The sequence below is a fragment of the Ambystoma mexicanum genome, chromosome 9 (assembly GCF_040938575.1).
Source record: "Ambystoma mexicanum isolate Mex_15411 chromosome 9, UKY_AmexF1_1, whole genome shotgun sequence".
NCBI classification, from domain to species: domain Eukaryota; kingdom Metazoa; phylum Chordata; class Amphibia; order Caudata; family Ambystomatidae; genus Ambystoma; species Ambystoma mexicanum.
Genome location: NC_090931.1, coordinates 470,948,990 through 470,966,286, shown reverse-complemented (window position 1 = coordinate 470,966,286; position 17,297 = coordinate 470,948,990). Strand labels below are relative to the sequence as shown.

Sequence of the window (17,297 nt, the reverse complement as noted above, 5' to 3'; positions counted from 1 at the left end):
GTGGGAGCAGCCCTACTGTGAATGTACCCACAGGAAATTAATCAGACCTCAGACCTTTGCCGTGCAGAGGAAGGCTCTGATCGAGCTACAGACGGAGTTAGAGAAGTCTGGGCCATTTCAAAATATTTATAGTGTTCTCTTGTCTACAGCTGGGAAAACCAGCCTGTATAAATTGGCAACAAAAATACATTGAGCTGGCGTAAAGGTTTTCAAATGCTAATATACTATAGCATGTGTTTCCTATTACAAATTCCAACGTTCGAGTTCCCTCGTTTCCTCACAATGTTCTTAACATGAGCCACACCTTGAAATGCATTAATCTCCAAGCATACTCGCTGCCAGACACCAAAGAGGTGGAAGACATCGAGAAATGTCTTTAATATCCCTTTACAGGAGCCATCTTTGGCTGCAAATGTATCTTTAAAGTTTCACTTTACAGCTTTTAAGGGCTAATGCTTCTTTAGAGACTATGGGCCTCATTACACAGACGGCGGTAAGGGTGTACCGGTACCGGTAAGGGCACCGGTAAACCCTTAACGCCTTACTACGAGGTCCCTTTGCGGGTAGGTACTTTACCGCCTGCTGTTTAGCAGGCGTTAAAAACCAACCCGCAAAGGGACCAGGGTGCTAATTACGGTACCGCAATTTGCGGCACCGTAATTAGCGCCTTCCCCATTCCCATAGAGCCCTATGGGGCAAAAATGGGACTGGGGAAGGGCAATGGGGGGGAAGGGGGAATTACCGCCCCGCCAACCTTGGAATAGGGCGGTAATTCCCCTTTCCACCAAGGCGGTGCCGGTATTTTCCCGGCATGGACCAAGGTGCTAATAGCACCTTGGTCCTCCGCCTACCGTGTAATGAGGCCCTATGTGCAGTGAGTGGCATGGCGGGGGGGCTACGCGCCTTGAAGCCCTCTTCCTTCCACGTGCTCCCTCCTGCTGTTGGCTGGGCGTGCAGCACACACACACCACCACCACCACCACCGCCCCCCCTCCCAGAGCAGAGAAAGTGATGCCTGAAACAAATCATGGCACGCATCAAGATAGGCTTAAGAGTGCTTGTGTGCATGCGTACATGTGTGTTTCAAATGTTATGTGATCTATATATATATATTCAGTGAAAAAACTTTGTTAAAGGGACGTTATGGTTCAAAGTAAAACCGAAAAACCCCTGAAATTCGGCAGTTATGGTAACATAAGCAACCATAACTCGCGCCACCGTGCACTGCTAAAACTAACACCCAGGACATCAAAGATGACATCACAAAATGTCATTGATGACATCACTGATGACATCACATGTGCATTTACTTTTCATAAAAACTCTGTACAAGGTATTCTTATAACGCTGACCAAAAACTGTCAAGGATCATTGGGATAAATATCATGAGCTAATTAGTGCATTAAGCAATGCATTGATATAAATAGCATTCTATTATGAAGTTATATCCAGTATACTAAGCTACTCATGCAGAAACATAGGCAGTGTGTGCAGCATACATGATGAAGGTGCCATATTCATAATCTTGCCATGTTGAATACTGAAATGATAACTGCTTTCTTATTACAGTTTTGCGTACTGTGAAACATGTAATAAGTAGATAATAAAACCCACTTAATACATAATTATTACAGACAAAACACAAAGAGACAACAACACATACAAATATGACTATATACAGGGACAGTGAAGTAAACAAAAAAGCAGAAGTAGTAGCAGAAAGAGTTCATAACCTAACTGTCTTTATGCAGAGAAACTATTGCTCTGTTTCAAAGCTGCTACTTACCATATGTATGTGTATCACATGATGTCACTGCACCCAAAGGAAAGGAGAGTGAGTTTAATGTATACAAATATGAGCATATACAGGGAAGGTAGAGTAATAAAAATAAAACTATGAGAAAGTGCTGATAACCCTAATGATTATCTTCATGCACAGAAAGGATTGTTCTCTTTCAAGCCTGTGTCTTCCGCTATGTATATGTTTCATATGATGTGACTTGACCCCAAGTCTACAAATATAGTACCTTTTCAATTTTTACTTCCTGACCGTTACTGAAGAAAACTATGTGGCTTCGATATGTCAGTAAAGGATAAAAAGGGAGAGCCAGCCATGTGATGTCATCAGTGATGTCATCAATGACATTTGTGATGTCATCTTTGATGTCCTGGGTGTTAGTGTTAACAGTGCACGGTGGCGCGAGTTATGGTTGCTTATGTTACCATAACTGCCGAATTTCAGGGGTTTTACTTTGAACCATAACGTCCCTTTAACAAAGTTTTTTCACTGAATTTCATAGGTTTTTAGTAGCACAACTTAACCATAATATCCCTGACTTCATATACATGTAACATAGAACATACTAACCCCCTCGTAGTGATTTTCATGTCCGCGGACTACCGCCATGTCCGCGGACATATCGAAAATCTGAGCGTGGTGAATGTAAATTTAAATAGTGTGCCCCATTTCCCCTTTGAAGTTGGCTCTGAAAAGAGCCGGTTTTTTTTGTTTGTTTTCTTCCGATGCTTGACAGACACGTTATTTTGTATTTTTTTTCTTGGTTTTTTTTCTTACTTTACTCCTAAAATCTTCACATAACCTTCTCCAAAGCAACCCTTACATTCCAAAATAGAAAGGCATTTCCCGTAAAAGATAAAGAAATGCCATCTTCTTTAAAATTAACAGCATTACTGGCATCCATATTCTCATTATTACAGAAGAACATACCAGCTCTAAGCATGAAGGCACACATGCCTCGGTTGATGACACACCTAGCAATGTTTTGCTGAGGAAAAAAAACTGAACTATTGTCCCATATTGCCCTAGGTAGTAATCCAGAAAAAATTACTTTCGCATTTGGAAGGATCTTCATTACGGCTTGAACCAAGCGTTCCAAATCAGCCAACAAAGTAGGGGCACTGACGTTGCCCAAATGGAAAGCACCATAGTGCAAAACTACCACATGCGGACTGTTCATCGTGGCCATATCCTCACAAACTTGTACAATTCCCTGTACATTGCAATCAGGCACAGTGCTCCACACCACCTCCACTCCTTTCACATCAAAGTTCTTTGCAACATGCCTGCATTGAGCGTACTGTTGTAAACCATACACAAACATATCTCCAAGCACCAACACCCTGACTTACTCTACTTCTGCCATCTTCACCACTCACAGTCTCTTTCAACACAAATCCACAACCTCGACATCTGATTGGCTGATCCGTACAGTCTTCTTTCCATGTTGGATTTCCTGGAAAAACCCGGATGTAGCACGCCCTGTCCACGAACAGCCGCGGTGTCCGCGGACGGCGTCCACTTTACTCTCTGTGACATTCCCTCATTGCATACAGCTAAGCAATCACACAATACGAATAACGTCCTCAGAACACCCCCATTTTGTGAATTTTCGAACATTTCAGGACAATTATCATTTCATTATTCAACATATTAACATTACCAATATTATACTTTCATCTTGTACTCTGCACACAATGCTATGTTTCTCCATTAGTAGCTCAGTATACTAGATAGAATCCCATAATACAATGCTATTTATATCAATTCATCGTTCAAAGCACTAATAACGGTATGATATTTATTGCAATATCCTTGACACTTTTTTCGCAACATTATAATAAAAATCCCTAGTACACAAATTCCATGAAAAGTACATACACATGTGATGTCATCAGTGATTTCATCAATGACATTTGCGATGTCATCTTGGATGTCCTGGGTGTTAGTCTTAGCAGTGCACGGTGGTGGCGCGAGTTATTTTTCATAGCTTACCATAACTTGTGATTTTCAGGGGTCTTTCGGCTGTACTTAAAACCATAACGTCCCTTAAAAAACTTGTTTTAATATCACGCAAACAATATACAAACATGGCATGCAAAAACCAACTTCTCACAGATGGCTTTACACAGAATGTTGCAAAGTAAGAATGTATGCTCGTTCACAGTGAAGGTCAGCTGCTTCCATTTTTTTCTCAGGCCCCGGAGAGGCTCACGAAGCGGACTATAAGGTTGTATTGTGTTTTGACCTTGACAGACAGAGATTGTGATGAAAGACTTCTCTTGAAGGAGTGTTGCTAAAACGTAAGAGAAGATAAGGATGAAATTTCTGAAACGAAACCACTTTTATATATTATATCACTATGCGAAAGATCGTTCGCACACGCAGAGTCGTATTTTGGGACTGCACTACTCGTAGACAATGGAAATTGCAATTGTACTGTAAGTAACCCTTTAGATTATTTTATACCAAATATAATTACAATAGCGTAGCATTAAAGACCGCTCAAGTTGAACTTGTTCGTTGAAAGTGGCATAATGTTTTCTACCGCGCACTATCACCGCCGAATTGATCCCCTGTCATTTAGAGGGCTCTGAAAAAGGCAGACGACACAGGGTGGGTTAATAGAAATAATTTAACCGGTCTATAGGCGGTCAAGCGCTCTACTCGCTGTGCCACTTCACTGTAGCCTGTCCAGTGGCACAGCGAGTACAACGCTCGCTTTGACATCCGTGCACAGCTTGCTAACGCAAGTTTGAATCCCGGCAAGGCCAAACTCAGCCTTTCATCCTTCTGTGGTCGATAAATGAGCACCACACACCGTGGTTAATAATAAGCACCGCTTAGATACCTCACGGTTCTTAGCGCTATATGAATGGGAAAATATTATTATTTTATTATTAACATACTCCGTTGCACTATCTTCGATAGCAAATAGTTTCACGCCCTAATAAGTAAAATGATGATTTTAATGAAGATCGGCTGGTGAGACTAATTTATGTTTTTTAAAACAGGTATGTGGCCCCATTTTGCCTATGTCACGATTTACAGACTCCAGCGGATGGGGTCTTCAACTGCCAGGTGCAGGTCCAAATATGCAACTTCATGACCCTCACCATTTTATGGGACAATCGCCAAGGGCCTTACGCAGTACTAGCGGCTACAAACAACATACCAACCAATAGGGTGGTCTAATGGCTCGTTGTTGGACAACCTTCCGATTATCAGAGCGACCATTTACTGCTTTTATCATAAACCAACAGCCTATCTACCGCAAAGGAACAATGCGTGGCTCAAAATAAACTTTTGCTGATCAACAGCAGAGACAATAGCAAATCGCTGAATATTCACTAAACATTTCATGTGAAATAAATGTACTTTACCAAATGTACAATCCTGATATTTACTTTTAAACCACAGTTTCATATTCCGAATTGTGGCGCACTGAGTTGTAAGCTGATCTAACACCCTCTGTACCGCAAAGGAACATCGCGTGCCTCAACATGAACTTTTGCGGATCGACAACAAAGACAAATGCAAATTGCTGAATATTCTCTAAACATTTGATGTCAAATAAATGTACTTTACAAAATTTACAATCTTGCTGTTTACTTTTAAATCACTGTTTCATATTCCGAATTGTGGCGCGCTGTGTTGTGACATAATATGTGTTGTCTTCCGGGTTCTGTGTAAAGTCACTTAGGACTGCAGAGGACTGGGCGCATTTGATGACGCACCCTGTAACGTCACGGAGAGAGGCGGGGAATATGAATGCTTTGATAATATCAGGCTTAGGGGTGGGAGATATGATTTAGTGTCACAAAAGCAAGTCAGCCAGGTCAATAGCGCGAGTCATAGGATTATCACATAATGTCGGCGCACACCAGCCGGATTTATCGTTTCTTTAGTGGACAAAAAGTCGGTTGACGCCCATAGGAAATTGTACTATTAGCGGACAAAAGGAGTGGTCTTAAAACACTTTCACCCTGACAACGAACAATACAAACAACGTTCTCAGAACACCCCCATTTTGTGTAATTGCAACCATTTCAGGACACCGCGAGTGTTCTTAGAACACATTCAACTAGACAGATTACAATACGGACAGCGTCCTGAGCACACCCCCAGTTTCTGTATTTACGAACAATTAAGTACACCGCGAGTGTTCATAGCTCATTTTTACCTTCCTTGTGAACAAAAATGACACATACTCCGTCCTCTAAACACCCCACCATTTAGTTTATTTACAAAATGTCAGAACAGCCGTGTTCTCCGCGGACAAATCGAACGCAACAAAAACATCTAGCACATAAAAAAACAAAACATTGAACCTATCTCATACTCCCCCACCCTCCCCAAACACTCTTACACACCAACACACGGCACTAAATACAATTTTTTATCCACGTTTCACCGCACTGTACGGGGTCGATGGCGAATACAAGATGGCGGGCGCCACAGAAAATCTGACACGCTCCACGCCCCTCGCCGTCCAATCAGCGAACACGTCGCATGTCCGCGGACATGACGCAAGGCCATGGGCCAATCGGGGTGCTGTCTGCGGAGCGAACAGGGAAGTCCGTCCGCGAAGCAAACACAGATATCACTAATTTTTTTGCCTTACGTTTTGGTCCTTTTATAAAAAAACTACTGGACGGATTTACACCAAATTTGCAAAAGCACGCTTTCGGGACTAAGCCCCCGCTCCTGCCGCAGATTTGGTGTAAATCCGTCCAGCGGTTTGGCCTGTGGCCATGCGCAAAGTTTTTTCCCATTATGTCTATAGGAAAAAACACAAGTTTTGGGACCCCACCCCTATAACTTTTCCCCCCTGGACGAATCCTCACCAAACTTTGCAAAAGAGTGGGCCATATACTTTTTTTTGAAAAGTTTGGTGAGGATTCGTCCAGAGGGAGCGAAGTTATAAGCCACCCAAAAAATGCTCTTCCTATGGAAACACCAATTTACAACTTAACCATAACTACATGGACGCTCCCGCGTCCATGTAATATATATGTGTGTGTGCGTGTGTGTGTGTGTGTAACTGAGTGCAGCAGGTATTTAGATCAGCAGGGAAGGTGCTGCATGGTGCACCAGCATCATGCATGTGAAATACCGTCGGAATGCCACTTATAGTATGGGTGCAGCTTCATCAGAGTGAAATACAGTGACAATGCTGGCACAGAGGTCGAAATTGGGATCCCTGTACGCCCAGGAGCTACTTTCAGCTCCCTCTACAGTGTAGAGGGAGCTGAAAGTAGCTCCTGGGCGTCAGGGTTTCAATCTGGCCATGAGCCACCTATTCTGACCGGGGGGCTATTACATTTAGTTTCACAAATGTGTTCGTAGGTGTCCGTGAGGGGCACCTACTTTCTGAATGCCAACACTATCTGCACCCGCAAAAATCATAATGTTTTCCATGTCAGTGACCCTAGGATGCAGTGCACAGAGGTTATATATACAGTGTCCTGCAAGGTTTAGTAAAGACACGCTCCATTGCATAACCAAGGAGCTGAATGTACCCTTACTTCCAATAGCTGTGGAAATAGGTTATTGCGCCATCCCAATTTCATTACTAATCCCCAAAATATAGGTTCACATTGAAAGGTGTCAAATATTCGCGAATACTTTTCTACGGGGTTAAGCCCGTTCTCAGAAATGGATCTGGCATAGCAACACTATCATTCTTGTACATATTCCATTGAATTTGAATAAAACAGCATATCTTCTCACTGTAGCAGACAGTAGTGAATAGAGTCCAGACAGACTGTGTCTGCATCATGCTTTGTACTATGCTGTGCGCTATCCACATTAAATGAAAAAAGCACGTGTATTCATGAGCAATTAGCATCACAAAGATATTATGTTACACATGTGCCACAGTTGCACACTATACATTAATATCACATTCAGCTGCGAGGTCAGTTTGTTGCGTGAGATCTGGCAGTCATGGACTGGTGTACGAGGAAAAAGAAGCAGCTTTCAGGCAGAATGCAATGAAATGCTATACTAATAGACAAGGCTGGTTGAGTTGGAGAGAAGGCTACCTACCACATCATCACAGGTAATTAAAAAAACAGGAGAGTCGATATCAGTTTATAATACCTTTGAAGTGCAGCATCTGAGGCCCTGCTAATTGGCACCACAGATCTCCTAGAACAACAAACAGCAACTGTAGTTTTGAGGATAATTCAGTTTCATAGTTTGAGTGCCATTTTGCTTATAATTATTATTTCGTATTTAGATTATACAATCGGTTGTATATGCGGATTTCTATATCTGCACAGAAGTGATTGCTTTTTTTATTGTTAACATGAATGTGGCAACCACAGTTTGCAGGACTATATGAGGAACGCTGGAAGACAAATGAATAATAAACTATTGAATGGTGGCGTGTATTTAACATTTAGGATAGCTCAGGTTGTTTTCTAAAAATTGTGCATACAGGATAATCCGTCTGGCTTGTCTTAAAAACACAGTATAATGCATGTTTTTAAACACACAATATTTAGATTTAATTAGAAAGGGAAACTCGGAAATTTTGCCAAACACTTTTTATTAATGACTGTCCAATGAACCATCTGTCACAGAATCTCTTTTGTTAAATAGCCAAGAGTTCGTCATTGGGGTTTACTTGAAGAAATGTGAAGTTATGTTATTCAGTGGCTCTCAAACTCTGGAGCTGGCCCCCCTAGGGGGGCTCAGAGGATTCGCCGGGCGTGGCAGTGGTGGGTGCAAGCGTGTTAGCCCCCCATTGAGTACAAATATTGTTGGTGGGTTAAGTATAAACAGGTTTGGGTGCCACTATGTCAGAAGAATACATGTCTTGGTTATGTCTATGAGAGCCCGCAGCAGTACTTTAATGCAGGAAATTCTGGTTTACAGGGAAGGCATTAGTAGCAACGGCCCTGGGCCCCCAAAATCCCAACTCCATTAACATTTGGTGGGGCGAGGCACAAGTTAATTTATAGTGAAGATCAAGCAGGCAACACTGGGTCCTGTAGGGGGTGGCTGCTGTCGGCACCAGCAGCTCATTAACTTAATAGAAGTAGGGTGCAGTGACAGTCATCAGCGCTCATTAACTTAATAGAAGTAGGGTGCAGTGACAGTCATCAGCACTTGGTGAGCAGAGTTGAGGCACTGATTCAGGCATCAGCTGTCCTCCACAGGTCAGTGGCAAGCCTACGATTTCCGGTGCTCTCAAGCACTGCTGCAATTTATAGAATATTTATGAAAAATTCACTGGAGTAGAGCAGGGGCCGCTGGTAGTGCCTGCGAAAACTGCTAAAATGATTGCCAGGCACTAATAAGTGACACCAGGAGCTCCAAGCACTGAGCAACTTCGGCCTCTGCAAGATATACTGCCGGCCCAACTGCATGAAAGGGATTCAACTCTGGCAATGCAGACATGTATTGTGGGTGCAACAACACGACAGGCAACTAACCTAGGAATACATGTACAGTGACAATACACAAATATTTTGGATGTTCAGCGTGCTGAAATGAATTTTCTGTGACAATGCCGACCTACATTGTGGACGGAGTTTCAAGAAAGGGATTCAGCCTGGCATGGAATGTGGGTGCAACATCATGATTTACAGTAGGAATGCCTGTATATTTTGTGAACGCGGCATCATACAAGCATTGACAATGCCAATAGTTTGGGCGTTTACTGCTGTGATTTGCATTTATAGGTATCAATGTGCAAGGAGGAGGGAGCAAAGTTTGAAAGTATGCGATAAGGGGCGTGGGTGTGTAAGAGAATGCGAAGGGAGGAGCATTGAACAAGGGAGAAGAAGATTGAGGGAGCCATTGATGAGCAAGACGAAATATGAGTGGGAGAGTTTGAGAGTGAGAGGGTAAGAAGTAAAGCACGTGTGTGAGAGAAAGGATGAGAGGGGTAGAGAGTGGGTTGTAGAGAAAGTGGGGAAGAGAGTAATTTATAGAGGGTGAGGGCACAGAGTGGAGATAGGGCGGGGTAGATAGGATGTGGTAGGGTGGGTCAGGTAGCGAGAATGGTTTGTTTCATACTGCAAACACTGACATATATATACAGGGAGGCTGCACATTGCAAGGCAAATGAAACACTTCCATCCCACTCCAAGTCCTGCATGTCTTTGGGCATATACAATGCCCAAAGGTGGAAGCCAGCTGTCAAAAGTGCACTATAGCACATAATAAACACTGAATATATAAACCGTTTAGTACTGACAAAAATTGAAGGCCTTTAGATTAGGCAAAATATTTTTTTCTACAGATGCACCGAAGGGGTAATCTTGTGATTTCGGCCATTCTACCACACAGACTAGTAATATTGGATAATATTGGCACTATGTTTAAATCGGGTTGTGTAAATGTAGCAAATTTGTGAGGGCGAATGCCAGGACCTTGATGCCTGTGCCACTTTTGGCCATACTACAGTGGCAAGAGCGGCAGAACCTCACAACAAAACACAAACTTGGGAACATCCATGCAATGCACTCTGGAGCATGTATTAGACTTCAATGCCCTCAAACCTATAAAGAATTGTGTTGGATGCAACAAAAATGATTTGATGACATTGCTATTTCGAACTGCCATTTACACTTTGTAATACAATGTTATGCGCCGGAACTGCGCAGGATCCTCGCCTGCAAACCAGGACTTCCATTTCCCTATGTACCCAGCAAGTACAGTGCCACCTGGCCATCTTTTTAGGTTCCCTGCTTTTTGGTGAAAGGACCACACTCCATCTCTGTAGGGGAATGCGCAGTAGGCAAGTTATCGCAGGGGTCTGCAACCTCTGGCACTCCAGAGGTTTTGGACTACTACTCCCATCTGCCCCACCCAGTATAGTGCATGCTAAGGGGTCATGGGAGTTGCAGTCTAAAACATCCAGAGAGCCATATGTTGCAGGATCCCGAGTTATCGCAACTCGTCACCCATTTAGTATCAGCTCGGGTTAGGTACAGTGAGAGATTCAAACCGGCAATCTTGTAAATTTCCCACAAAACAGGCTGCAGAAAAGTCAGTGGAAAATGTACATTTTGTCTGAGCTGGTAAAAGTCGACTTCATCAACGAAGGCTGATGTATTTCTACGGTGATGCATCTCCCCACTACCTGTAATGCATCCAAGTTCGGAGGAGTGCTTACTTGGCCGCTGCAGTTTATCCCAACCTTTGTTGTCATAGCTCATCACTGACAAGAAAGCCTTTAGCTCTCTGTGCATATGTAACTGCAAACACTGAGCTCTTGGAAGCTGCGATAGGGCTTCCAAATCCCTCGCTCGGTGGGTACGTAGAAGAACAAACCATGGGCCCAGTGCCTTGTGCGGCAGGTGCTTTCTCTGTGCCATGCACATTCTGCACTTTGTTTCACTGGGAGAAGACACAGCATTTAAATAACCCCAGTCTGGGTGCGAGCGAGGGAGGAAGGGCTGAATCCGACAGATGGAAGAACGATGTGCACTTGCCTGGCAACTGTCCATAAATGGAGGGGTCAGAGGGTTTCCATTAAGTCCAAGAGTAAACACAGAGTATTTGCTTTCACTGAGCCTTGCATAACATGTGCAGGAAGAGAAGTGTTTACAGCTACTGAAGGTGGAGTTTCACCTCCTGGGATGCTCAACTGAGCGCCCTAAGGCTACGATGCAGTTGGAGGAGCTGCCTCAGATGCGCCAGGCTGCAAATGGCTGCAGCTTCGGCTGGAAAACAAATCACTCAGCAGCAGACTTTAAACATAGTCTGCCAGGAGTTCAAGGAAAAAAGAAGCAATAGTGCATCGAAATGAAAATAATAACCGGCATATAGTTACTGCAGTCATTTTGCTCCTACTATGGTAGCACGCACAGCTCCCCGGCAACAGCAGCAGTCCAGCAGACATGAGCGAAGAGGGAGAAGGCCCAGCTGGTGTGTTGGCCATTTCATAGCCAAGCATCCGCAAGTTGCCATGACAACGCCACACACTGTTCCCGGACTCCCCTTTATTTTTTTTTTACATTTATAGTACCAATGGTTTAGGCAATTAGGTGGCTTACGCCACCAAAGCGCCAAAACCAAAAAAGGGATTTATAATGGCAATGCTTCCAGATACTGTGGGCGAAACGCCATAAAAATGTTAAATTCTCATGAACTGTTGGTGACATGACATCTACTGCATTTTTTCATGTGTTACACTAGATAAATTGTAAATTGTATGGCTTTTCACACTGTTTCACAGAAACTTTTCTGCAAAACCCATCATTTCAACCTATTATTATTGAGATAGAACGCCTGCACATTTTTATTGGGATCCAAACGATGCTGGGTCGCTTGTACTAACGTGTAGACAACTAACGCGTAGACAAATGCAGGCTCTTCCACGAAAATATTAACCAACCGTGACTGAACATGAATCATTTACAAAGCTTAACATGGACAATGCTGAAGATGGTAGCCAGGAGCCACCTGAACCCTGTGGCTCCCAAAAGCTGCCTACGCCACTTACAATGTGCAAACCATCACTCTCACACTTCCTTCTCATAGCTGCCAAATAGCACTATGTCATGGGTGTTGTCTTGAGCCAGTGTCATCAAATTGGATGATGAAGGAATGGGGCTCTCAGGGTCACACACAACACTGGAGTCAGGAGGTAAGATATAGGTAAGTTTATTCCCGACTGTGAGCACAGGTAAGCTAGCTGAAATACTGGGACATCCACCCCAGCCATCACAGCAACTCCAACTGTCACTGTAGGAACCCATACAACCCAGTTACACCAACACTCCAGGGTCCATGTGACATCACCATGCTGCATCCACACACAGATCCCCAATTACAACAGACGACTTGACAACAATGTATTCTGTGGAAAGAGCTGAACAAAAGCAATAAGGGAGGGAGTGATCGCTTTAGATCAAGGGATGGGTTTACTGTTCGTTTCATACTCAGTGCCTTAAGTGGCAATGGAAAATGAGCCGGGGCTCATCAATGCGGTGGGGCCTAATTGTGGGTGCCGCCTGCTGGCTCGTTAGGCCACGCCCCTTGCCGAGCTTCAGGCTTCAACAAAAAAAAATCCTTGCAATGTAGCAGCTGGGCTATAGGAGTTTAGAGAGTCCTGGTAGGGCCCCAGCCCACTAAAAGAAAGGCAGTCCGGGCAGGGCACAAGTCAGCGGACCATGCAGGTCGACGGTGTCCGCCCTCATGTTTTAAAGGGTTGAAGCTGCCTCCTCTGTGTGTTTAAGCAATGTTTTTGAAAAATACCAAATTTTCTGCATGCACTTGACCTGTGCAGTGCAGCAGCCAGGAATTGAACCCACATCGTACAGCTCAGAGGCAAGACACGTAGTCATATGACAACACAAATAGAATATCATGGAACATTAAAATCTATTTTGACATCCTGTTATACGCGATGTTTTTTGTGAAAGATTCTTAAATCTAAAAAGGTGCATCTTCTCTTGTAAATGCTTATTTGATCGGTGTACTTTCTTCAATTGTTTTGGACAATTTGAATTGAATTTGCATATTTCATTTTAGGATCTGTTCAATTCCTGTGACGTCTCTCGAGCCCTGTGAGTGGCGGAGCCGAGACCCTAAATGACCACGCAAGAAAAGCTTCACCAGACACAACTGCTCACTCGTTTTGCTTAAATATCCATGACGGCGGGCATGGCTCCAGAACTATGAAGTGACCCTCACTTGCGTGGTAGACATGGCTGGTCTGTCTTTTTGAATAGAAGAACCTTGTGTACGGGGCAGTCCTTTCTATGCCAGAAGCATCCGTGCTATTTGTGTGTACGCACTGCTGGGGGTGCGTGTAGACCTAGATCTGCAAAAGTGTTGGTTTGCTTCAGGAATCCCTAGGACATGAATAACCTTAAGATAGAACACCTGCACCCATCCCACCTGTTAGCGCTGACTCGACCCACTCTCTTTTCAACCCTGGATACTCACACATTCGGGGTACAGCCAGGCGGGCAGGAGCACCTGCAGGTCGATGCAGAGGGTGATAGGGATGTGTGAGAAGAAATAGAGACAGAAAATCCACTCAAGCAGACGGGTAAACGTGCTCATGGTTGCGATCGAGAACACACTGCTGAAAATCTCACGATTGCTCCAGTGACACTGACCTGCTCGGAAAACAAGAGCAACCGCCTCTAAACAGAAACCCAAAAGAAGCCCAACCCAGACATTAGGGTCGAAAGGATAAAGTACACAAGTTCTGCACAACTTATATTGCATATCCTTCGAATTCAAATGTTGATATCAATATTTTAGTTCGCTTTCTTGAAAAACGTATGCTTTGCAGCACACTTCTAACTTGTGTTCCAGTATGTCCTCCTGCTGCACTCTATACATAAAGCGGTTACTTGGAATATTTATATTGAATGCACTTACGGTTCCTACCCTGTATCATTATTGCTCAGCCCCTTTTTAGGTTAGGAGGACAGCATTCCATGAAGTAATTGCTATTTAACTCACATGCCACTTGTTATTATTCCAACACACATTTGGATGGGTACTGTTGCATGTCACCCCTGTAGGGAGACATGGGGCCTCATTACAAATCAGGCGGTCCGGAAATAACGGTGGCGGTAAACCCGCCGCCACCATTGTTTCCGGACCGCCTGATCCCGACTCCTGCAGGCGGGAGGTGATGCTCCCGCCAGGTTTGACCTGGCGGGTTTAACCATAGCTCTCAACCACTTGTGTTGCAAAGGCGGGTGAAATCACCCGATTTTGTTTTTGGCGGGTGAGACGCCCATTGGAATGAATGGGCTTGCAGGAGGCTTGGCGGGTGAGTCAGCCTTTTACAAGGCGGGTGACACCCGCCAAAAGCGTGTGAGTTGAGAGCTATGGTTTAACACCGCCCGCCTGCAGGCGGACGAGGAAACACCGGCAGCATTACGAGATGCTGCCGGTGTTTCCATGATCCCCATTCCCATTGAGTCCTATAGGACTCAATGGGAATGGGGATTAACACCATTCCGCCTCCGTGATTCCCGGAAAACCGGGGTTGTATTGCCCCGGTAATTCCTGGAATCACGGAGGCGGAATGGTAATACGAGTCCGGCGGTAACCAGGCGGTTTTACCGCCTCGGTTACCGCCAGACTTGCAATAAGGCCCATGGTATCTAATCTCCCTGTGTGCCTGTGTGTCTTGGTCACATGGTTCCCCATGTGACCAAGTTAATAAAAAGTACGAGCTGCTTCCGGCTCGGGAGTCAGACCAACTGCGACTCTGGTGTGTGTTTGTTTCAGCACCATGCTGGTGCCACACCGCATGTGCTGGGCCCAAGGACGGGGCACGGCTCGAGGACGGCGCCCCTGCTGGGCAACACCATTCCAGGGTGACGCCCTCGGCCATGTGAACATGGCCAATGGTGCGACCCCGGCCTGAGTGCCCCCAGAGCTGGGGCCGCTGTGTGTTGGGTGCCCCCGGCCACGTGGGTAGCTCCGGTGATCCGGAGCGGGTGGGGTGACCCTCACCCATACATCCGCAGCGTGATCGCCGCACTGAGTGAGCCCGTAGAGGTGATCCCGACATGTGTATGGGGCCCGCCCGGTGACCCGGAGCAGGCCTCCAACTGGTACCAGCTTCGCAAATCTATAGGTTCGGGCACAGGCAGTGAATTGAAATAATTTTACTGGCAGCAGACATGGAAACATTCTGAAGCCCCTGAGAGGGATATTGTAGCACCGAAATCGGGAGAATGCATTTTCCCCATAGGAATGCATTGGGGATATTGTTATTTTAGGTGGGAGTAAGTAAAAAATAGCACTGTTTGTAATGACAAAATCGGGAGTCTCCCGCCTAAATCGAGAGGGTTGGCATGTATGCTGGCAGGGGTATTGGAGGGATGTCATTTGGGGGTTGCCAGGCTGTGGTCCCTGAGGTCTCCCTTGCTACCCCTGTTGTCACCCTTTTTATTTGTTTTTAACTTAAGCTCCTGGGCTGTGGCCAGCCCCAGGTGGGTCTTCATTTTTGGAGTGGCTGGTTTTCTTCTTCAGGCCTCTTAAAAAAACAGTGGGTTCCACAAGTGTAACACTTTGAGCAGTGATCCTAAATAAGAAAGAATAGGAATAACAAATAATTTCTCTTCCTGGAATGCTATACAATAATTGCTAGACTCATTAAAGGTTTATTTCAGGCACACTTCAGGGGGCTAGTCACTGATTCAGTCTGTTCTTAAACAGCTCAACTCAGCCTTCCATCCTTCAGAGGTCGATAAATGAGTACCAGCACAGGGATATTGTATGTATATTTGTTCTATATAAAGCACTTAAGCATGAGTGCCAAATAACACAGCACTATCATTTGGTCTTGGACGTCTGCTTGCATTCACAGTAATTTGGTAATATGGGCCTATACACACTGATATTAACGATACATATGGTGATCAATTCTTGTATGTCACATTATAGTGATATCGTAACCATAATTATCGTAGTGTACTTAGGTACAATCCTATGTGATGCTGTAAAGACTGAAGGGGGTGTCTGTACTCCTGATCTCTATATGGTAGAGGAGAGGCACAGAGGACCCCAGCCAAGGTTCTCTATTTGGTAAACGTGGGCGAGTAATCAAGGCCTAGCTTCTCAGGAGGTGATTCAGGCTGGTTCTTAAGTACAGTGTAGTCCCCAAGCACCCAAAAAGGAATGTCCACACATTGTATTAGTGAAAAAACAGTCTTTATATAATTAAGGTTCTGGGTTATACACACAATCACAATAACTCACTTTGTACTCAGTTAATCTACAATGGCAAATATATACAGTTCTAAGTGGTACCACAATTATTATCAGATTTCATTGAAGTGCATCAACTGTACTCTGGTCAAATGTCACAAATCAATTAATAAAGGTAACCAACAATAGACATAGGAGGAAATGCAGTTGGTTAGAACAATTGGTAGAATAGTACTTTAGTTACTAAGTCACAACACTGTATGAGGATCCCCCACCTGGGCAACCTGTAAAATAAAAGATATACTACAAGCCCGGTCCATATAGTGTTCAATAAGCCTTATTTCCTTCTAAAATGTTCCTACCACCCCAATGTACCTGAAATAGCAGAATTCCTCGAGGAGGTGTCAATAGATCCTTCTGGAGTGACTTCCTTTAAGGCAGAAGCCACAGATGGGCCTCAAAGAAGGTGAATCGATGGCATCGATGATCCTCGATGGAAAGTTTGATGGCGTTGAGGCAGCAGCTTCGGTCCCGACTGTGCTTGTCAATGACAAGTCGAAGACATCCTGCAAGGATGAGGCATGCGGGGCACCTCGATGTCGATAGTTCGGGACCGCGAAGAGTCTATGAAGTACTTTGACCCAGCAAGGACATCAAGACGTCCGGTGTCTCTGCGGTCTTTGGGTGGTGGGAAACCCACCGGCGGATTCTCCTCAGCGCGTCAACGGCCTCAACTTTCTCCGGCGGGACAAAGCAGTAGGCAGTGCTGGCGAGAGATTCCTTCGAATCGAATGTCTTAATCAATGGAGCGTTGCGGCTCCAGTCGTCGAAGGCACAGCGTCAAGCGTTC

General features: G+C 44.7%; 1 protein-coding gene across 1 annotated transcript in view; it reads right to left on the bottom strand.

Annotated features, from left to right (window-relative positions):
• The window catches only part of TMEM97 (transmembrane protein 97), a 237,274-nt gene extending 223,315 nt beyond the window's left edge, over positions 1–13,959 (bottom strand). The window contains exon 1 of the mRNA XM_069615021.1: positions 13,712–13,959. Within this exon, the coding sequence (XP_069471122.1) occupies positions 13,712–13,831 (120 nt within the window). The 5' untranslated portion in view covers positions 13,832–13,959. The remainder of the gene's footprint in view (positions 1–13,711) is intronic.
• Between the last annotated feature and the right edge of the window lie 3,338 nt (positions 13,960–17,297).